Raw genomic sequence first — 22,343 nt, 5'->3', positions numbered from 1 at the left:
CTATCAAGGTTTTCTGGAGCTCCTGTAACTTCTGTTGTAGTCATTACTCCACTGAAGTAAAAACACTTTGTTTAGGTTTTTAGACTCTATTCTCCCTGTGAATCTTGGTTCAGAGCTTTTCTTCTTTAGCTCCAGGAGTTTCATGGCCACATTATTTTGAAGTTTTTCCACAGATCTATAGCAGTAGGCTTGCTACACTGAAAATGTTTTTCACTCAGTGCAACATGGAATTACTGTAGCATGTTAGTATTAATTGGATTTTTTACATGTTAGGCTTAGTTTTCCTGCATTATTCCACACAAGCCAAATTTAAGAATGGTGACTTTATTCTTTCATTAGAAGAAAATGACACTTCTGAAAATATTTTAAAGACAGAATTACATAGGGGATGTGGAAAGTGGAAAAGGATACATGTCGGACTAAAAGTTGGCAACTTTGCTAATGACAAGGGAACTACATATAGAAAAGTATAAAGAAAAGGACAAGACAGGGAAAGGAAGGAGGGCTAAAAAGTATTTATGAGCAACTGGATGCCAGTGAAAACCTCAGGAGGTCACATTCCTGAAAACAGCCTTAGGTTGACCTGCAAACAAAAACAAGAACATTTTATCTACACAGAATGTATATATTAACATCTTACTTAGAACGTTGTTTTACAGCTGGGGCAACAATACTTCCACTGTGGGGTTATACAATATAATCACATGTTAACCAATGTCGCTGTATTGTCCTTGTCAATACTGGATATCAGAGAAGGTTGCCAATCTTAATCATTTCACAAAGTGATGACCAAAAGCTTGTTAGCATATTGCTAGCGTGACAACTAGCTTCAATTAGATAGAAGTAGTTTATTTAGGTAATGTTTAGACACACTGTTTTTTGCAGAAACTTTTTTTTTGGGGGGGGGGGGGGGGGGGTCTACGTGACCATTTCTAAATATCATTTACATGTATTTGACAGGTTTGTTGCAGGCACTTTTAGCATGATAATGAAAAGCTGCCCATAGGCTGTGACAGGAGTTGGATTATTAATGGCCCAGACCTCTCCACCCTGCCATATTCTCCTCACTGACATTAACCAGGTGAGCCAAACGGGGGGGCTTCTGTCTCAGAGCTGCTGTGTGCTAAATGAACCAAAGTCTCCATGGGTTACCACATGGCAGAACAGACAGCAAACCCAGTTAGACCCTCTGGGTAATCCACTTTAAGAGAGAAACAGGTCCACAGAGTTGCCTGTCTTTATGTCTTCCCAATTGCTTTAGAAAGACTGTCCGAGTTCATGCCATTGGCCCGCCCGCTGACTCACCCTTAAACATGTCCTTGCTACCCCTCAGTCTGAATCAATTGGTTCGTAATAGAAGAGTTCTGGAGTCATTTCACTATGTTGATATTGACCATTGCAGGTTGATACTGCAGTTTTATTCAGTTGGAGGAGTTCTCAAGCCCCATGCCAAACTGATTTTCAGTATTATACTGAAAGAGAAAAGTACATTTCATCTGCTGGTCTAGACTTATGCAACAGAAAAAGCCAAGGCTTGGCACAGCATATGGAAGATGCAACATCGCACTAGAAGCTGCCCAAAAATGCCAAATCAATATTACAAACTTCCAGGAATGTATGTGACAAATAATCTAAACTTGAAACTTAATTTCAGAATTACTGTTCAGTGTTTAAAGGTCTATTTGACTTTATAAATATCTATCATCACATACAATGGAAGATGTTTTGTGAGGTTAAAAACATCATGAAAGTGTGGAAAAAGTAGAAATTTCCTATCCTAGGTGTCTTTCCATCCTCCAAGTCATATGGAATGGTTGAATGGGTGAGCAGGAAACAAATATGGATACTGGCTAATGTCATCATTAACCAAAGACTGGTTGTTACCTGTATTGTAATTGATCCAAATATTTATGCCTTTTCCAAAATTAAGCCCTCTTTGGACAGGATTAATTTTACATAGTGACATGGAGTAATGTAACTTACTACAGGAGGTCTGTAAAATGTATGACCGATTTGCACAGGATAAGAAATCTTTGGAGATGGAAGAGGCTTCTCAGGCTATGTTTGAAAATTAGCAGGCAACATGTTCAAAACACACATGTAGGTTATAGGTTATGCTACACAATGACTTAACTAAAGCTGCCAGAAGCATCTGGCTCATCATCTGGATTTGAATGTTGTACGTCGTACAACACCTGGTATGCCACAGACTTGAACGACCCGAGGTATTGGTCATGCACGACGAAACATACTTGAGAAAACCTCAGAAAAACTCTTTTCCACAGGATATGACAGAATATTTACAGACATGTCGATCCATTTAGGTTTAATAAAACCTGGGGTTACCTTTATGGCTCGTTTTACAGAAGGTAAAAGGCGCCATAATCTTTACTGACACGGGAGCATGCAGTTGGTAAAAATGACTGACATGGGGCATTCAGATGGGACTAAAATCACTAAGAAATGCCAGTAATAATTACATTATCCCACCTTCCCATGTAAAACTAATCCGAATAGGGATTTAGTCTTTAAATCCTTTTTAAATAGACATATGATGTGCTGAAAAGCTTAACTGGTCATCTCCAAGTATGGCAACTGACAACCTTAAATACAAATAGAAGGAAGGTAATACAACTACTTCAAGGTTTTATACTACCAGTTCGTTTAGTAAAATGTCTCTTATCTCTAAGTCCTAGGTAAGACAAAAACTGTGGGACTTCTGTTGTCATCACAACATGCTTTTCTGAACATACTGGGGATGTGGTCAATACTTGTAGAACACTAATCAACTAACTGCTTGTTTCAATAAAAGAAATGATAAAATAAATGGTTTAAATTAATTATAGAAGCCTGCAAAGAATAAGTGGTGAATATCAATATCATATTGAACCAGCGAAGTAACATTTACTTGGATGTTAGCCCAATATGCCATCCTCTTAATTTGGTTTCCCCTCTGGTACCTTCTTAAATAAATATATCTGAATGGACAAAAATAAACTCAGCTTATTTTATACACTTTAAGAAATATATGGCACTACTGTTTTGTTGGTGAAATCTATCCATCTAGCTATTCCAATTTGGCATACCTCAGAAAAAAATAAATAAAATGGAACATATATGGTTAGATAACTCTTCAAGCCGTCATTTTGCCCTACCCTTCACACACACACACACACACACACACACACACACACACACACACACACACACACACACACACACGCAAAATACCTATCCCTCATAATCTTAATCAACAATTCCCTCAGATCACCACTACCAAAGTTCTAACCACATAGTATTATACTCCTACTTACAATCCCAAAGTACCAGTCACATGTCAGCTTACTTGGGTTTAGTCTCTGCATCGGTGACCTGGCGAATGTAGATTGCGTCAGCGGGGTGTGTGATGTCACCCTGCTCATGCATGTAAGAGGAGGCAATGGCCAGTAGGGAGCCATCAGTGCTGAAAGCTAGTGAAGCAATGCTCGTGGGATAGCGGTGGAACTGGCACAAGCGCTTCTTATTGAATGGGTCCCAGATGTTCACAAAGCCGTCCGAGCCACCTGGGGAGGGGTGAGGAGGCAAAGTAATTTGCTTGTGTGTTCTGAAATGTATATATGCAATGAGGGCTTTGGTTTGTGTGTAGCAAGATAAATCAAAACAAAAGGCTGTTAAAGTCACTGAGGTCAGTTGGTAGAAAGTGAAACAGAAGCGACAAATGTTCACCCGAGTAGACAACAGCTTGATATAGACAAATACATCACCATAGAAATGTAAAATCAGGCAGAGTAGTTATATTTAGTAAATAACAGCAACAGATCATGCTAGCAAATTTGACAATGTTCAGGAGAAGCTCTCTCAAAGCTTTCACAAAGCAGCATTTCTCAGCAATGATGATGAAGAATATGAGCTTTCCTAACCTGTGGCAAATGTGTTGTGGACGCTATGGAAGGAAATGGCATTGACAGGATACACCTGCTCTATGCCGTTCTCCTTTAGACGATGGCATTTAAAGGCATATTTCTTCTTCTGCACCTCCAAGCATGGGTCCAGGTATTCCACTGCCACCCTGCCCTCAATGGAGCTTAGCACATAGCCCTGAAACACACACACTTTTTTTAGACTTTGGCCTAATCATTCCAAAACCATAAATATTTCCTGACCTTTCAATACTATACAGTCCGTTTGACAGCTGTCTGAACAAAGCAAATAAAAGTACAGCATATCCTGGTAAACCATTTCCCTCCTGTTACCCATGTTAGCAGCCTAATGGAATAAACAGAGCTAGTGTATAACTGAACACAAGTAGCTATACATAGTAAGAATTAAGAATGGCAGCAAGCAATCAATGTAAAAGAGCATTACTTAATTACCAACAGTACTTTTAAAAAGGAAAACTTGAAGGGTCTGAATGACAGAAAAATGATTTAATCTTGACAGCGCACACATCAGCACTAATATAAGATGGGGAATCTTTCCGTGAAGTAGACTCATGTCGTGATTCACCTGTTTGCTGGAGAAAGCACATGTAATATGTGGATTTTGAGCATTCCCTGTTAAATTCTTGAGTTGTGGAGTGCCATTTATTTGTTTGGTGTGGCACTTTCATAAAGCTTTTGTAAAGTTTGCTTTGCACTATTAACTTCTGTTTAGTAGATGTATGCTTATTTATAGTATTTATACTATATATTTATTTATAGCTTCTTTATAGTATGCAGCACAGTTTAATTGTTTGTTGGCAATTGGCAGTATGATGTGTTTACATGTTTCTTTGGGAATTACCTTACACAGTGTTAGTCACTTGTTTGTGGATCTGGCACATTATTGAGGGCTACCTGTTTGTTGGGGAAGGCCCGTATGCAGCGGGTCTGGTATTTGAGGCTGGACTCTCGTCTCTGCTGAACATATCCCATGTTCCTTAAGTCCCAGACGAGCACCCTCCGCCCAGCTGTGCCCACAATCAGACGATCCCCAGCCACTGAGAGGGTGTAGACCTGAAATGCATGACAGTTCACATCTTCCAACCAGCAACTAACTGAAACTAGTTTGATCATAATTCGGTCTTTGTAGTTTTGACAGCTAGAAATATTTTATGATGACCTTAAACACAATCAGAGTTAAACAAACAAAACCCAACATAAAAAAAAAAAAAAAAAAAAAAAAAGAATGCTCAGTACCCTCTCAGGTTGGGTGAAAGTGCCAGCATTGCAAGGAGTACGAGGATCCCACAGCCGCACAGACATGTCCCAGCTACCCGTTACCATGACATTGACCTCTGGGCAGTACTCGACACATCGAATGGGGGCGTCATGAGTTCCAACTATTGTGTCTTCAGAGGGAAAGCAGAAATGTGTCCTCAGAATATGAAGTTTGTGCAAAGAGTGCAGTTATATGCAGATGGACATTTACCATTTTTGTTAATTTGACTGCATACTTCAGAACATCTGAAATTAAAGGGTTAACTAATATAATATATATATAAATTTGATTTAGAATGGCTTGATGTAGTTTAAAAAAGCACCTTGATCTGTATTCAAATCGTGCATTTTCAGCTGATTATCCAGCCCTCCACTCCAAGCATGAGTAGGATCCTTTAACAGTAAAGACATGAACAAAAGTATCCATTTGTATCAATGAGTGTTGTCCCACAACGTTCAGTAAGAATAAGTTACAAAAACTTTAGCTACGACCGATTACTTACGTAAAAAGCGCAATCAAGCACAGGTGCCACATGTTGATACTTCATTCTCATGGAGTTTCCACCAACATCATAGAGGCGTACAGTTGAGTCCCAGGAAGAAACCAACAGGAACTGGGATGTACTGGGGCTGAACTTTACTGCAGATATAGCATCATCTGGACCTTGGTTCAGTTTGAACTCGTTTGAGCCCGTCATCTACGAGTCGAAATCGAAAAATGCACAGTAGTAAACATTTAATTGCTGTAAAGTTGAATTATTAAGTTTGTTCTTTATTACCTGCAAAGATTACTTATATACCAACGTTACCTAACTATGTGCTAAGCTTGTTGGTTCCTAGCTACCTAGTTAGCTAGGGTTAATAGTCAAAACTATTAGCACAGGTAACCATAGAGTAGTTAACGCTAACTAGCTATGTCTTTCGGTTGTGTAACCTAGACAACTTGCTACTAATTTGATGGTGAGAAAACGACCCTATTCATCGGTTGCATGAGATCTAAAACAAATATATCTTTATAACAATTAGCGAACTAAAAGGCTGAGAATGTTCGTACACAGCAGTTAGGTTAGCTAACCAGCTAACGTTCGAAGATTTAGCCAGTGAGCTAGCTAGTCAGAATCAATACCAATAAGAATAAAGTAGCAAGCTAGCCAGTTAGGTTAGGCTAGCTAACTGCTTAGAACATAATTATACTTACATGTGTGTAACCATTTGGTTTAGACCAAATCGCTCGATTTAAGGTTATGTATCAATCAGGGTATACATCAGTCGGTTAACCTATGTGCATTTTGTCTTGTTTAACCGGACGTTAGCTAGCTCTGCGTTAGCCAAACTGGCAAGCTAACATGAAGGCCGCCAACATGAAAAGCACCAGACGACTACTTTAAATGTACCAACGACATACATAATCTACAAACATGCATTGTATATGTATATGTGCACTCACCATTAGATAGTTCGACTGAAGAACTAAACAGTATTTAACGCAAAATGTCGAAAAGCAGGAATGAGTAGCTAGCTAAGACCAAAAAACGATAAGTGGCTAATACACCTCTCACGCGCTAGAATAAAGACCGTTCTGATTGGTCAACTCAAAAATTTCGTTTTTTCCCGGTGTACATTCTGATTGGTCAACTTAAAACGTCGGTTATTCCTGGGGTACATTCTATTTGGGTAAAATCTGCATCTTCCGTTTACAAACGTACCGTGTAATAACGACTCATCCATACTATAGAACTATATTATATATTGAAATTCAGCTTGCATCTAAAAGTTAGAAACCTAAAAGAATATGTAATAGTATAATATTTACTGTATAATAATTATATAATACTGTGTATTATTTATATATATATATATATATATATATATATATATATATATATATATATATATATATATATATATATATATATATATAAGAACGTCTACGTTCACACTCCGGGAACTTTACAATGTTTTTTAAACATCTACTTTTTATAATATAAGCTGGATCCTCCTAGAACCTCTGTCCGAAATGTCCTGTTTCTCTGGAAACCTTGTGTTCTTCACTGCAATTTTGACTATCACCTTTTACACCTTTTACTACAGTTTTTCACCTGGAATCTTTTTTTTCCTGATTTCCTACCGCTATATGCACAAACAGGCCCAATGAGAGTAGAATAATAGTTGATATCTAAAGTACCAAAAATGTATGAAATGCAACCAACGGAAGAGGTGAGGCAAGAGCAGACAGACACAGACACTATGCAGAACACATATTTAGCTCACTCAGATGTCACAAACCATCATCCTCTGTCACAAGGCACAGACAGCCAGAACCTTACATTTGAATCACAAATGTCTTTTTGTATTGAATGTAATGAATTAGCTCTGTGTGAACTGGATGTCTTACTTGGCATATTAGTTTTGACCTTTGTGTTTAGCATTAAATCTTTCGCCTTTGGTTACTCTGTCATTCATTAGCTCTCCTTTACCTTACATCCCATTGTATGTCCCATTTTATAAGGCATATTAAATGCCACATAACAGCCTAAATTGTGCATTCACTGGACCTGTACCTCTGGAGAATTATCTCCCAAGATCTTGTTACAAAAAGTACCTTTTTACTCAACACTACTTTATCTGTTTGTTTTATTGTTTATAAATAACAAATGAATAAAACAAGAAGGCATCGCTCTCTTTCTCAAACACACACACATAGATGCTCATCGGTTATGCAACTGTTTCTTGAGTCTTTCCTTAGTCACATGACTGCTGCAGAAAGGTCAGTGACTATAAAGATATATGACTACTAATTTAAGATTTAACCTAATCTGAGATTTGGCATATGTTCTGTCCATGAATATTATTTTTTGTTACAGCTGCCACATTAGTGGTGTGCTTAAGCCTATATTATTAATGAATGTTATTCATGTTATTATTTTTAAATCGTTTATTGCTTTTTTATATTATTATTATATTTATTATATTATTATTATATTATCAAGCCTTATACACAAATTAAACAAACTTGGAAAATTTACCGAAATACAATAGTGTGTTCCCTGTCACTGGCCTGCTGTGTGTGAAATACCTTTTGTATAATTTAGGTTAGCATACAATACTTACAAAAATAAAATTTTTATCTTTGGATGTGCCATGTTTAAATCACTGTATCACTCAAAAGAATCACAAGTCTGCATGTCATTTGCACCTGCAAAGGGCATTGCAGAATTCTGTAGTTTGCACTTACAAAGGAGACTGGATAATTCTTCAAAATCCTATTAGGCAAGTTCAACAACAACAACAACAACAACAAAAGCAAACATCATGTAACGTATCTGTCATCTAACATTTCAGTATGTCGTAAAATATAACACCTCACACCATTTAGAAAATGTCTGTGGTTTTACCCGAACCACAACATATTGATCCACGAGTTATTCAATTATTCACTATTTTTTTCATTTGTAATTTAAAAAATATGAATAGCGTGGTGTTTCAAGAATGTGGCTTAAAGAACATGGCTGAATATTTTATGAGTGACGGTCCAGTAAAATATGAATTCAGTGCTAGCACTGAACTCCACATTTGTAAGTTGGATTTATTGCACCAAAGTAATGCAGGCTATAATAATCCGCTAATTAGAAGACAGTTTCTGACGTATCATATCTATAATCGACATGTGTACGTGCGTGTGTGTGTGTGTGTGTGTGTGTGTGTGTGTGTGAGCGAGAGAGAGAGAGAGAGATAGATAGATAGATAGATAGATAGATAGATAGATAGATAGATAGATAGATAGATAGATAGATAGATAGATACCATCTCAAATTAAACAAAATATTATACCAAGTCCTGATAGTTCTCAAAGCAAGTTTAATTACCTTTTAAAAAATCAGCAATGAACGTTTAAAGCAGCATTTTACTTAGACTATGATAACAAAATTTTAAAATATAAAATGGTATGGGTCAAAACGAAAGTTCAGTTAATCATAGAAATTCGTTGGAAATAAATCGGGCAGTCTTTCTCGATCCGGAATGACCTATCCCTTACAGTTTGTTGAGGAAACAATTTACAAACGAATTTCAAATCTTTTGTACACAATACGTAATATATTTAGTACTATATTAATAATTTATTTGTTATAGATTTGCAAGCTAAAGGGCGCTGCAGGCAATAAAATGAGTTATCAAAGCACATGGAGAGCTTGATGTGACTTGTTCATATTGCATTCTTTAAAAATCGAGCGTATTTCGGAGCAATGAAATTATTCTTAATAATCGACTTTATTGTAAAGGCTGTAGAAAGGTAACCCTGGTATGTTGCTTCCCGTATAATAAAGAGGCGTCGGGAAGGCAACAGATCTCGGAACCGGCACCCTTAGCCTGGCGTTGTCCCTGAACACGAGTGGCATCCCAACCAAAGTCTGAGCCGAGGCATGGACCATGTTCGCGGCCTCAAGCTCGGCTGACAGTTGGCGTTTCCACTTGTTTCGCCGGTTCTGAAACCAGGTCTTGACTTGTGTCTCTGTCAGTTGCAAGCTCGAGGCTAGACACGCGCGCTCCGAGCTGCTCAAGTAACGTTTCATGTCGAACGTGGACTCCAGTTGGTACACTTGGCTTCTCGAGAACACTGTCCGCGTCTTTTTCTTTGCTGAGTTACTATGTTTATCATCCACGTCCACGTGTTTTTCACTTGGACTTGATGATCGTTGCGTACACTGTCTTTCTTTATTGTCTTTGTAATCCTGCAGTATACCCTGAGTTATATGTTCTTTTCCGTCCACTACACTTTTGATCGCTTGCGTGGCATCTACAAGATATACATTAGGACATATATTTAAAATACATTACCCAAGAGAATACGAAACAAAAGCAGTGATCTGTGCATATTATACATGCAGCATTTTCTAACCATTAGTTTAATCCAAGAACCGATTAAGTGTTTAATGTACTCTTAAATATACGTGTTCGATGTAATAACGTCATTATTATGTTATTATCCCATTATTTTACATCCCAAATAGTAATAATGATTCATGTAAAATTCATACAACGAATACAAATAAGTTTATTCAGCATACTTACTGAGGCATGGTAAAGAGAGTGAATGGTGTGGCTTGCATGATTCATTGTCCCCAGTACCAGAGCAAAAGTAGTCGGTACTATCATCTTCACCACTGCACTCATCCGAAGACACGGATAGTGTGCGTCTCCTCTGCGCTGAGCTCGAGTCTTTCCACGTGTTCTCCGGCGCAGTGCCTAGAATGGACTGAATGGTAAAGCTCGAGACAGGGACTTGCGCGCTCTTACAACCACTGTCCACTGACTGATTCATCGTAGACGCATACTATTCGCAGTAACTTACTTTTCATGCATATATAATGCAAATTGCAAAAAGAATAATAATAATTTATTGACTTTTTGGCGATATTCGTGCGTCTGTTTAAATCCCAGATGAGTGGCTGTAAAGAATCCCTGCGTGCCTCCACTTACGCGCGAGGCAGAGTCAGAACTGTATTGTGGCGATGTTTCATTTTGCATGTAGGTATGCTTCCCAAGAGCCAATCACATGCGTAAAGTGCACCCCGGAAATTTTAAACCTCAATTGAGGGAGGAATTTTAGCGCACTAGAGCACAAGCTGCAGCAACAACATGAACAATCGGTTGTTTTTTCCCTCTCTCTCATTACTGCCCAGGGCCAAGCTCTTTTGACATTACTGATGGTCCCCGGATGAAATGAACGCATCTCTCAATTAAAACATACGTGCATGCGATTTTTTTTTGTGAGAGACTAGCCTACTTCTCTCCACTCAAAGGAGTCAATTGGGCTCCGATACCCAATTATAATTTATAATGCCTGAAAACCCTTACACACAATAGGTCGTTCATGCATTTTAAGTAGCCTTTTTTATTCATTGAAATCAATTAAAAACACAATGAAGGTACCAATGTAATAGAAACTTGTAGGAGTGTTGTGTAGATGGTGCGAGTTCCTGGCATAAATGACATCTTAAATTGTTTCATATTTTCAATTTAAGTCTAACCATTATTATTAATATTATTAATATTCAGCAATAGTATTGGTGATGTTGTTGTTGTTGCTGCTGCTGCTGCTAATGGTATTGAGGAAATTAAAGGAAATATAAATTTAAAATATCTTTTTCTTTTTTTTCCTTTCATGGCAGTAATACATTTCTGATGGCCTCAAATGTTTTAATAAATTGATTCAACTCAGTAACACATTTAAAAGACAAAGTGATATTGACTGAGGAAAATCATTTTTTGAGAATAGTCTAATAGAATAGGAATTAACTGTTAAATATAAATTGATACATGTTGGCGATGAAGATGTGTGATGACAACGGATACTTCACCATCAAACCGAGACTTTCTTGATTTGATCGCATTTAGCTTGTCTAAACGCTATCACCTTTTGTGGACAAGATATGAAAAATTAAATCTCGATGACGCCGTTATTTAAAAATTGTATGCGTTTGATACTTTCAAGTGTACGCCAAGAAACCAACAGATTTTTGACAGTTTATTCAGTAATGTGCGTGTTTCAGTGTATTAATCATATGGCAGTCATATAAGGTTAAAAATAGCAATCGACGTTTATTAGCATTTTCCGAGGATCAACACACCACTGATACTAATTATATCCTCATCCGTTCGGCTCAACTGTAGGCGCGTTAACAAAGAAGCTTAAGATGTATCCGCTTCTCAGATAGGTTCTGTATATTATAAGACAATTTATCTCAAGAAATTAAGATCTAAATAGGTAAACACTACTACTACTACTACTACTACTACTACTACTACTGCTACTACTACTACTACTACTACTACTACTACTACTACTACTACTACTACTACTAATAATAATAATAATAATAATAATAAAAATAATATATTTTTGTTTTCTTCTTGCGTCGTCTCATTTTTTATAGGCCTATCATTATATTTAATAGCATCCCCCAGCATTGCCGAGCGGTAGTTCATTGAAAGGGGTCTGCCATGAATCAGGATATATTTAAGATGAATTATGACGGCTCGCGTGTAGCTGCGGGGCGAGAACTGAGAGCTGAATTGATTAGCTCTGGACCAAGCGGCGGAGCAGAGGAATGGTTTGTACAGAAATACTGTACAACAACTGCATGTATGTGCTGGACAAAAGACGCTGGAAAGAGTGTTTATATTAAAAGAGTTCTTATTTAATATGGAATTAATTGCGCTCAACCCTTACTAGCAACAAATACAAATTTCTAAGTGGGTCCATTTCATGTTTATTACCAGTGGAACCGAGTTCGTAGCCTTGTTTTATGTCAGAAATCCATTATTTCAAATAATTTATATTGTATCATTTTAGTGGACATGATAATAGATAATTGTGAACATATGATCACAGACGAAAATTCAATGAACCAAATTTATTACAGCAAATACAATATCAAAATATGTCCATATACAGAATGTAGCATTTTCGCCTCAGAATATTTCCGAATATTCTAAATATTCACAACCTTATTTTATATTTATATACAATGAATTGGATTTCAAAAGACCATCGTAGGTTTAATGAAAATCAATCTGTTATTTGTACAAAAGTTTAAAAGTACCAAACAGGTGGTTTCAATGATTGTCCACAAACGTATGTTAACTGGCGTTCGCGATGCTCCGCTGTTACTGTCTACATGGGCGAGGGCGACTTGTAAACATCCCACACTACCTGTAAGCAGGTAGCTACACAGTGTGCCAGATTAAGTTGACCGCAAAAGGCCAAACATTCAGGTGTGCAGAGCTTCTAAAGAAAATGCAGAGGCAATTAAGATACTTGCTTAGAAAAAGATAATAATAAAAAATAAAAACCTAACCTTCACCCATTCTGAAACTCGCTTGTCTGAACTATTGTTGTAATTTTGGGGATTTAATTTAAAGGAACTGATATAATAACAATAACAATAACAATAATAATAATAATAATAATAATAATAATAATAATAATAATAATAATAATAATAATAATAATAGCCTACTACTACCATAAATTGCACCTGCTGAGCTGTAAAGGTTCACTGATCTTCTTCCAGCAATACAAGCATTTTCCATAATGTATTTTTAAAAAATATTTAATCACGGTTATGTCTTATAAATGCATTACAATACACTGAAATATAAATAAACGAAGATGTTTTCAAACGGGCCTCAGCAGTGGAACGGTTGTAACAACTGGATGAGAATAGTACGCGGGGTGCGGAAACGTCAGGAGGGACTGGCTGGCTGTCGCGTTGCCAGTACTGTTCATGCTGTCAGTCGCCGAGTTCTCGTGGTATAGAATGGGCACTCGTACTATTCTCTGTGCGGTAGCGTGGCTGAGATTGGCCGCCTCCAGTTCCGCAGCGAGCTGTCGCTTCCATTTGTTCCGTCTATTCTGAAACCATATTTTGACCTGGGTCTCGGTAAGGTGCAGCGAAGCGGCGAGGCCTGCGCGCTCAGAGCTGCTTAGATAGCGCTTCATGTCAAAGGTGGATTCCAGCTGGAACACTTGACTTCGCGAAAAGACAGTGCGCGTCTTCTTTTTGCGGCACAGTTTCTTATCCGAACTATCCCCTGATTTCTTCCAGTCCTCCGACATCTCCTCTCTCTTTGGTTCGTCGGTGTCACTCTCCTCAAGAATAATTTCGTCCGCACTTTTGTTGTCCTCGTCGTCTTTGACGTCAGGGTCCGTTCTGAGCTGTGGCTCCGGCGAATCTCTATCTGTGCCAGACGCGGGAGACGAGTCTCTAATACTGGGCCTCTCCGGCACTGGTCATTTAAAATAAATGAAAACAAACATCATTGAATCACTAAAGGGAAAGATTTCAATTTCGCTTCATTTGGGTATTTATGTATGTATAGCCTATTCATTACCTGACTGTTCTAATTAAACTTTAACTTTTGTTGGCACCTGATCATTTTTGTTAAATAGCTTAATCTACGTTCTCCTCTTGAATTTTATGAACGTCATGGATAAATAGCAAACATGAAAATACAAGCTAAACAGTAGTCATTCACTTATGCTCAAATGCTTTATTTATTTCGTATTCCGCAGCATATGTAACAGATATAAATTCTTACCTGCTGCTCTATGTAAATGTCCGGAGGAGCTTAGCGCGTACGGATACCACCACGCCGACGTCCTGTCCAAATAGTGAGCCGGTAATCCAAACCTTTGAACAGGTAACTCAAACCGAGGAAAACTTAAGTCACCCACTCTGGAGAGCGAGAAACTACTATCTAAAACACCTTTTGTTGAGGTAATGATGGCCTTTGGTTTAGGCGGCTTGCTGTCGCAGTTCAGAAGGTTCTTTATAGAAAACGGAGAGTCTTTCGCTGACGGACGAGTCTCTTGCGTTGTTTCTGCCATTGGGACACTTACGGTCCTTGTAGTTCGAACCATAAAACTGAAATATGAAGTTGTCCGGACGCCACAGTTTTCAGTTGAAGCACCTTGATAATTATCGGGATTTTAAAAAGGCGGACGAATTTTCAAATTCGTTATGGCGTGCAATTCATAAGACGATCCACAGTAACAGATAGCTGAATGATAAATGCGTCCGTCTTGTGCTAGATTGTAACGATGAAATCAAAATGTCATCCAAGTTAAACGCGGACTGAGCTAAGCTATTGGGTACGCACAACGGCAAATGGGATTTAAGAAGAAATAGCTGACTGGGTAAGAGAGGGAGGGAGAGAGAGAAAGAAAGCAGGGAAGAGAAATGTTTGAGCATGAATCCTCCCACCCCTGGTGTAGCGGTGTTGCCGCAGGGTGAATGCGCTACCCTATGATTGGTCTTGTAGTACAATTAGTCAGCAAACGACCATGGCACAATTAGTCAAGAGGGGATCTGTCACACACGTCATCAAGGTCTTATTTTCACGGACTAGTCTTTTTTTCTTTGTGTGTATATGCGTCTATAGAGTAAGCAACGTTTACTGAGGATTTGAAGTCTTTATTTAACCTATTTTATTGATGTTTTTCAGAGAGAGTGATAATCTACTGGATGCCAGTGTTAAGTGATTCGACAGGCAGGTTGCAAATGCAAAGTAAAGTATACGCACTTCATCGTATTCATAAAAATATTAAATGATAATATAATTAGTTGTGATTGCTGGGTTTTGAAGTCATATGCGTAAAACTGTTTTCAGGTTATTTATTTAGTATGATGCATATTGTTTTACGTCTTAATAAAGATAAACAGCCTGTATAGGCTAGTTATATACTGTGTGGATTAGATATTCAAAATATTACAGAAGTGTGCAGATAAAAAGATAGACGCATTATTTCAATGCATAGATTTTTGTTGACTTTCTCCAGATCCAGCATTCTTCTGGACATCGATTGGATTACTATAGTATTTTAATAACACAAACATTAAAATGCACTAAGATTTTAAAATATCCTAAGTGTAGGTTAAGTACAATAAGCATTTGTCGAATGTTCATTTTAAAAGACGATATATTTGTCAGTGCTATAATGACAAACCTATCGAATAAAGGGGTACAAAATGTTAAAATGTTTTCATTAGGCCTATAATAAATAATTTTAAAAATGCTACTGGATATTTTTTAGATCGAATTAATCAAGGACGTCTTGTTATTTCTCACCGCATTCTTTGATAATAGTCTACTTATTCCGTTATAAATTTAATGGAGATTTGTTTTTGTTTCTCATGTTTTCATGTTCACATGCACTTCAGAATGAAGAACGCAATCGCCCCACCTGGTGTTCACAATGCACAGTAACTGAAGGACCAAGCCTATGCAATTTGCTATCTATCTATAAGCCTTTCCCTTAGAGGCAGATCCAGTCTTGACCGGCCACACGGAATTTCGGGGATAACATACTGTTATGGGTTTACTGTCATTGGGAATATCCTATATTGTCATAGTATCCTAAACGATGTAGTTTAATATAGCAAGCTAAACGATTTAATATAAGCTTCAGACACATGGGTCATTTTTGAAAAGCAAACGGTGACATGGTGAAATACTGTCGGACGCATAGGTCTCACGTGGCTCACATTCATCGTGAACAGAAGTCAATGGTAATCCTTTCTCCTGGTATTAATAGGAATCATTTAGGCTGGAGAGCCGCGTCTCTCACTTCTATAGATTATAACTTCGTGACAACGATTTCTCATGTTACCTGTTTTTGTTTGTTTGTTTGTTTGTTTGTTTGTTTGTTTGTTTGTTTGATTGATTGTTTTTTTCTTGTATGCTTTCAGTAATCAGAAAGTGGCTAATGATGGCTTAAATACTGTCAGAATCCATGAAAAAAATGAAGATCCAAAAGAATGGACTACAAAAACAAACAAAAGCCACAACTTTAATCACACTTTTATTTTTAAATGTACATTTATATTTAGGCCTATCTGTAACTTTAAAGTGTCCACCAATGCACGGCGATTGGACAAATCTTAAAGCGTGGGCCATAACGCATTCATTTCATGGCCCATTTAAAAAGCACTTATGTCACACCCTTCATAGCTATTTTATTATCTTATCTGGCTCTGTAAATTTTCTAAAGATTGGATATGTATTGACATTTGGACTCATCAGCTTGTTCTGAAGTTGTAATGACAAGGGTGCTAGCCTTCTCTTTCTTTAATTATTGCTGCTTATAATTAGATACGAAATATATATATATATATATATATATATATATATATATATATATATATATATATATATATATATATATATACCTGGAGACATGCATTAAGAGACCATATGCGTTAACTTTGATAACTGAACATTCAGGAGTGTCCTCAAGTTAAAGTGCGGAAATTGTATGATGGTGTGTGACACAGTATTGATAATTTGGCCTTACATATAGAAAACCATCATTCTGATTGCAGCACCTGGACTTAACTTGGATGGCCAGATCAAAACTCCAAAATTGCCGATGTGCAGTGACTTGCACAGCAATACTTGCTGGCTCTGTACTGGTAAATATTCTCCCTAGTAATGATAGTATCCCTTTGCAAGTCGGCACTCAGGCACTGAAGTACTTGAAGACAGATGAAGTCATAAGCAGGTATAATAGAGAATCAAAGATCTATGCATTAGAAAGTTCAGCTCACTCTCCCTCTCTCCCTGCAGATGATGATCAATGCCACTGGAGAGAATGGGGGATTACTGTGGTAGATTATAACGATACATTTTACTCATGTACAGCTCAGGCGTGGATGGATTTCTGTCAGGAATGGCTTTCTGTTGGGCATAGAATTCCGTAGCTGAGGTGAAATGGGGCAAAGGAAGTGTGTTGTAAACATTTGTTGTCATGCATTCATTTTGGAGGCACATGTAAGCAATAGGCAGTAACTGGGTCTATAATTCTAGATAAATGCCTTCTGTTATAAATACATGCTACTTTTCTTCGATTCGTGAATAAGTATGCTGATAATGTCATACTATACCATTTAGTCAGTGTCTGCAATTTTTTTTATTGTTTACAAAGAACATTTTGTACATATCTGAGCTTGGATAGTCAGGCCTCCTGATGAACATTTACTTCACAAACATAACTACGGGCTCTCATCTCAGTGTAACAGTCAGCCAAGTCTAGACATATATGACATATTAAAGAGAACATTCTTGGTGTAGCTCATTTTAATGCAAGAATATTACTTTTCAATGGAATTTCTGATTGTATATATCTCCTCTAAGGAGTCATTTCCTGATCATAGAAAAAAAACTTTGCAGTTGAAAAGTGTCACATTTCTCTTTCTATTAATGGGAGGGGAATGATGAACAAAGAAGTCAGTAGTGATGACAAATACTGCACAGGCTGACCTCAGTGTTTAGGTCCTGAATCTCTTTGAATTGTAGTGAAGGCAGGGGCTCAATGTAACTGATATGAATTAAGGCTCCTCCTGATTGCAGCTGTGGTCATTGCTGGCACCCTGTCTCCTCCCACTTTTATTTGTTAGACATCAACACCCTCTGATCTATAAAAAATCTGTTAGTGAAGGTCTGACACATGCCCCGATGGAGCCTCAGGCCTCTGGTAACTGGATCTGCATGGAGTTCAGGACATCAGGTGCACTTTAGAAGGCCAGTTTACTCAGGAAAAATTATTTCCCTGGCTTAGTGTAGGCACCCCCTAAAAAATTGTGTTGCTATAGTTGCTGTAATGTATTGCCATTGTATGATTTTACTTTCCTTATCAACAAAGCTAAGACCTGTGTAAATTACTAAATGCAATAATAAAATAATGACCATACACATATGGAAAATGTCCTAGTCTTGACACAATTAACTATTTTTATCAAGCGTTAACTTACTCATGTGACAAATTATGTCTAGTACATCTGAGGCATAATTGTGCCTCTGTATGAGCTCATTTAGTGCTGTCAGTGATGAACTCATTCACTCTCCTGGAGAGGACTGGGACTGTGCTATTGTATCTTGTCATTATCCTACATAGATTCCCAGGCCATCATGAAGTATGCAGTCTTTTGCCTGTAGCAGGAAGCATATTATGCAGCTGTCAAAAAGCTACTAATGAGTGCTGTCTGAAACAGTAGTCTCTCTCTCTCTCTCTCTCTCACACACACACACACACACACACACACACACTTGCAGCCTCACACTCTTAGGATCAATTACACACTCCAATAACTCCACTAGTTTATGTAACAACCCCTGATGCAGACAACACAAGCAAAAAATGCCAAGAGCATCCACCCCCACACTTTTGCAGTCGGGATGCTGAAAGTCGTGACTGATTTCCTGCTGCATGTTTACCCATTCCACTCAGCCATACTTAGAAGAGCTCTCCAGAGTTTAGAAACACAATGACAGGAGGGGCATGGGCCTGCCTCCCAGTTACACTTGTTCTCAAACAGAGCTCCAATCTGGATGATAAACTGGAACATAGGTAGCACATTCCAGTAGACTATTTGCTAAGACATTTCTGATGTTTTAATCAAAGTCAGACTAAACCTGGGAAAATTACCTTTTTTTCTCTTTATTATTAATTCTTTACTTCTGTAATCCATAGGTTAGAAATACACATTTTTCTTGCATTTGCACTCCACATGGTAAGACGGTGCTAACCCTGATTTACCTGAGCATGTATAAGTGTGGTGCTGCAGGTGAGCTGATAGCTGGTTGTCTATTTTTTTTTTTTTTTTATCTCTGAACACCAGTAATATTGTAACTGTATACTGACAAACTCAGTCAGTCAGGAGAGGTATCTGGCATCTTCTTTATCTGTTCTGATTCGGATGAACATTCCATTCGGAACTTCAGCTCCACTGTACTTTTTGGGCTGTATAGCAGCCTTCAGCACATAGATTCACAGTTTTCCTTTTCTGGAGCCCCAGGTGCAACATCCTCCAGCAAACACCCACATTCCAATACAAGAGCTGTGGTTGTAGGGCAGCAGTCCCGCCAGGGCGCCCCCTCCAATCCGTAACACACAACTATGCAGCCTGGTGCCCATGACCTGCTCCAGTGACCACATCTCAGATACACTCACTCATGCAGAATGAATCAATGAAAGGTCAAAGGTCACAGATCAGACCATATAATTCACTGCAGTAATATGTGCAGGAGCAAAGAGAAGTGACTGAGTCATGACCAATGTTCCAAGTCTTTAATGACCAATTTATCTTATGACTTTATGGCAATCAACTAATGATATACCCACTGCTTCAGCACCATAATAGTTTACTCTCACAACATGAGCTAAATGTATTACAAAATACAATGTATAAATGAACGTCTGGGCACAGTGGGAGCTGCAGTAATAGACTATTAGTAATTAGTAATAGAGCATCCTAACAATTACTCCATCTAATCGAATAAGAAATTATTTTGTTTATTAAAAAGTAACCGTAAATATATAAAGAGAAAAAAAAGTATAATAAAACATTTTCTGAAATGCCAAAACAAATACGTAAATAAAATATTTATTATTTCAAATTATGCAAAAAAGGTATACATGGTTTTTTTTTTTTCACATGGCCTTTTTATCTTTCACGTTTTTCAGTGTTTGCATAACATCCATTTGTGAACGGAATCGTTAAATCTTATTTTGACGAAGCTGGTGTAGCTGGTGTATCCTAAGTGATTGTTGATATGAATGGCAAACACAAAATAGTTTGATTTGCACAAAAAATAAACCAGGTAAAATGAATTAATTTGCCACTAAGTGGGCCTCAACATTTGTATAAAATCAGTTTTTCAAAATAGTAGCTATATTTTTCAGAACCCAGAGCAGATTATTACTTCCCAAGAGCACAAAAGGTGATTCCCTAACAGTATACTTACTCGTTGATTCAGTTCTTTAATTCGTTCGAAGTACGACTGTGACATAACTTACTCCAGTCCATTTACTATAATGGCTACTGCATACATCCAAAAAGGTAAAATTAGACCTCTCTGCCAATAAACATAACGAGATATCGCTCCGATACAAATAAAAAATCTACACTGCCAGATAACCTTCCGTAAAACAGTAGCGGCATGACAGCATGACCTCCCGCGTAATACTAGCCCTCTACTGTCTCTGCAGTGAGAGCCACTGACAGCATGATGGGACGGACTGGTCGGTCTCTGGTTAGGCTTGATGTTTGCTTTTAATTAAATATATTCATCTGTCGTCTTCACTAGAACCCGCTCGACCTTACTGCTATAAAGATACTGGGTTTTGGGATCTTATTCATAGCACCTTTGTTCCTTGCTAATGATTCAAGAAAATATAAAAATACTTCAGAAACGTTACCTTTGACTTCTTCATATTATCCTCCTGATCTTCTACAGTAGAAGTAATACAATAGCATCTTGCTTTAATGCTGTTTTGGCATGTTCCCACATTTTTCTTTTTAGCCAGATTAGTCTGTTTTCGGCTTGATGGATGTTTTCTACATATTTCGGCACCAAGGACATAGTAATATAGTAGATATAGTTACAAGCATTAAAAGAAGCTTCGATGCAAAAAATATGAATCAGTGGTTTTTAGTAAACGAGTTACTCGAGCAATCGTCACAGCGATTTTTTTTCTTAATGAAGTTATTATATGTGCTTTCCAGGCTGCGTCTTGTGATTATATGAACTGTCCTACTATTACAGTTTGCATTCAGCATGGAAATCCAGGGCATCACCACAGCTGGACAAAGTTGTAAAGTAAAGCTGAATGCACCATACCATCTGCAATGAAGGCTTCTAACCTGCAGTTCTGTACGTGTTGCTTTAAGCACCGGTGCTTTTAATGTGCAGCGCGTAAGTAATGAGAATGGGAGCGGTGCGCGAAGCTTGCATGCCTCCTGTGGGTCGCCCAGCCTTTCCGCCCTGCTTCTGCTTTACACGGTGAACAGCCACTTGTTCTGTGCATAATCAGAGGCCTCATAACCATGCTAAGAGAAGGGGGCGGAGAGGAGGGCAGACGAGTTCTGTTTGCCTGCTTAAAGTGTGATCTGGATAATAACGTTTTCATCAAAGGCAGCAATTACGTTCATTAGGACCGCCTGGGCTGTGCTGTGCTTGCTTAGGGAATCGAGTGGCTGGAGCAAGTAAAAAGCCCTACTCCATCCTGTTCTTTCGTCTCTCCTGCGCTCTGTCTCTCTCCCTCTTTTCAATCAACTCGTGTAGAGGTGGAGACCAGGGGCCCACATATAGTTGGGGAGTTAATGATGCCCTCTCTAAACCTTGTCATGCTCAACACTGAAATGATGTAGTACACACATGGCTCCACAAGACCGTTACTATAGCTACACTTATATATATATATAGGACAAAAAGATATACTCCAGCAGACACCCACCCACCCACACACACACACACACACACACGCGCGCGCGCAATCCGGTGGCCTAATAGGCAGAGGCCAGCCTTTAAATTAATTCCTTGTTGCCTTTCAAATGTTAATGATCTGTTTTGTGTGGTGAGAAAGTGCAAACAGGCTTGTGAATGAAGCTTTTTCGTAAAGACACAAGCTTTCGAGTCCAGTATGTTTAAATGGGAATCCGATTAGGTGAATAATCTTATGGGTTCCTGCAGTAACAGGTGTTTTCTCTGAGCAAATGAGAGAAAGAAATTGAGAGGAACAAAGAGAAGTAGATAATAAAAGGGAAAAAAAGCTGTTACCACAAAACAGCTATGACTATAGAT

General features: G+C 38.0%; 3 protein-coding genes across 3 annotated transcripts; all 3 read right to left on the bottom strand.

The window, feature by feature from the left end:
* Positions 1 to 308: 308 nt before the first annotated feature.
* On the bottom strand, positions 309 to 6,757 carry bub3 (BUB3 mitotic checkpoint protein). The gene is made up of 8 exons (XM_027027565.2): positions 6,646 to 6,757; positions 5,702 to 5,896; positions 5,522 to 5,591; positions 5,178 to 5,329; positions 4,836 to 4,994; positions 3,921 to 4,098; positions 3,347 to 3,563; positions 309 to 583 (listed from the first exon to the last, which is right to left on the bottom strand). Exons 1-8 carry the CDS (start codon positions 6,646 to 6,648, stop codon positions 574 to 576), a joined length of 984 nt encoding a protein of 327 aa, XP_026883366.1. The 5' UTR covers positions 6,649 to 6,757; the 3' UTR covers positions 309 to 573.
* Positions 6,758 to 9,454: 2,697 nt separating this feature from the next.
* Positions 9,455 to 10,557, bottom strand: LOC113588413 (homeobox protein HMX2-like). The gene is made up of 2 exons (XM_027027582.2): positions 10,269 to 10,557; positions 9,455 to 9,993 (listed from the first exon to the last, which is right to left on the bottom strand). Exons 1-2 carry the CDS (start codon positions 10,516 to 10,518, stop codon positions 9,455 to 9,457), a joined length of 789 nt encoding a protein of 262 aa, XP_026883383.1. The 5' UTR covers positions 10,519 to 10,557.
* A 2,705-nt stretch (positions 10,558 to 13,262) lies between these two features.
* LOC113588409 (homeobox protein HMX3) lies at positions 13,263 to 14,589 on the bottom strand. The gene is made up of 2 exons (XM_027027576.2): positions 14,301 to 14,589; positions 13,263 to 13,988 (listed from the first exon to the last, which is right to left on the bottom strand). Exons 1-2 carry the CDS (start codon positions 14,587 to 14,589, stop codon positions 13,378 to 13,380), a joined length of 900 nt encoding a protein of 299 aa, XP_026883377.2. The 3' UTR covers positions 13,263 to 13,377.
* Positions 14,590 to 22,343: the final 7,754 nt, after the last annotated feature.

This window comes from Electrophorus electricus, chromosome 14 (assembly GCF_013358815.1).
Source record: "Electrophorus electricus isolate fEleEle1 chromosome 14, fEleEle1.pri, whole genome shotgun sequence".
NCBI lineage: Eukaryota > Metazoa > Chordata > Actinopteri > Gymnotiformes > Gymnotidae > Electrophorus > Electrophorus electricus.
The sequence above is the reverse complement of the archived record's forward strand: the minus strand, read 5'-3'. Positions and strand labels throughout refer to the sequence as shown.

Excerpts from the sequence above, each read along its gene's own strand:
- LOC113588409 (XM_027027576.2), bottom strand. The coding sequence starts at position 14,589 with ATGGCAGAAACAACGCAAGAGACTCGTCCGTCAGCGAAAGACTCTCCG. Across the intron at positions 13,989-14,300 it reads ACATTTACATAGAGCAGCAG|TGCCGGAGAGGCCCAGTATT; the intron begins GTAAGAATTTAT and ends TTAAATGACCAG.
- LOC113588413 (XM_027027582.2), bottom strand. The coding sequence starts at position 10,518 with ATGAATCAGTCAGTGGACAGTGGTTGTAAGAGCGCGCAAGTCCCTGTC. Across the intron at positions 9,994-10,268 it reads ACTCTCTTTACCATGCCTCA|ATGCCACGCAAGCGATCAAA; the intron begins GTAAGTATGCTG and ends TATATCTTGTAG.
- bub3 (XM_027027565.2), bottom strand. Across the intron at positions 4,099-4,835 it reads GGGCCTTCCCCAACAAACAG|GGCTATGTGCTAAGCTCCAT; the intron begins GTAGCCCTCAAT and ends TGTGTGTTTCAG. Across the intron at positions 3,564-3,920 it reads CCACAACACATTTGCCACAG|GTGGCTCGGACGGCTTTGTG; the intron begins GTTAGGAAAGCT and ends ACCCCTCCCCAG.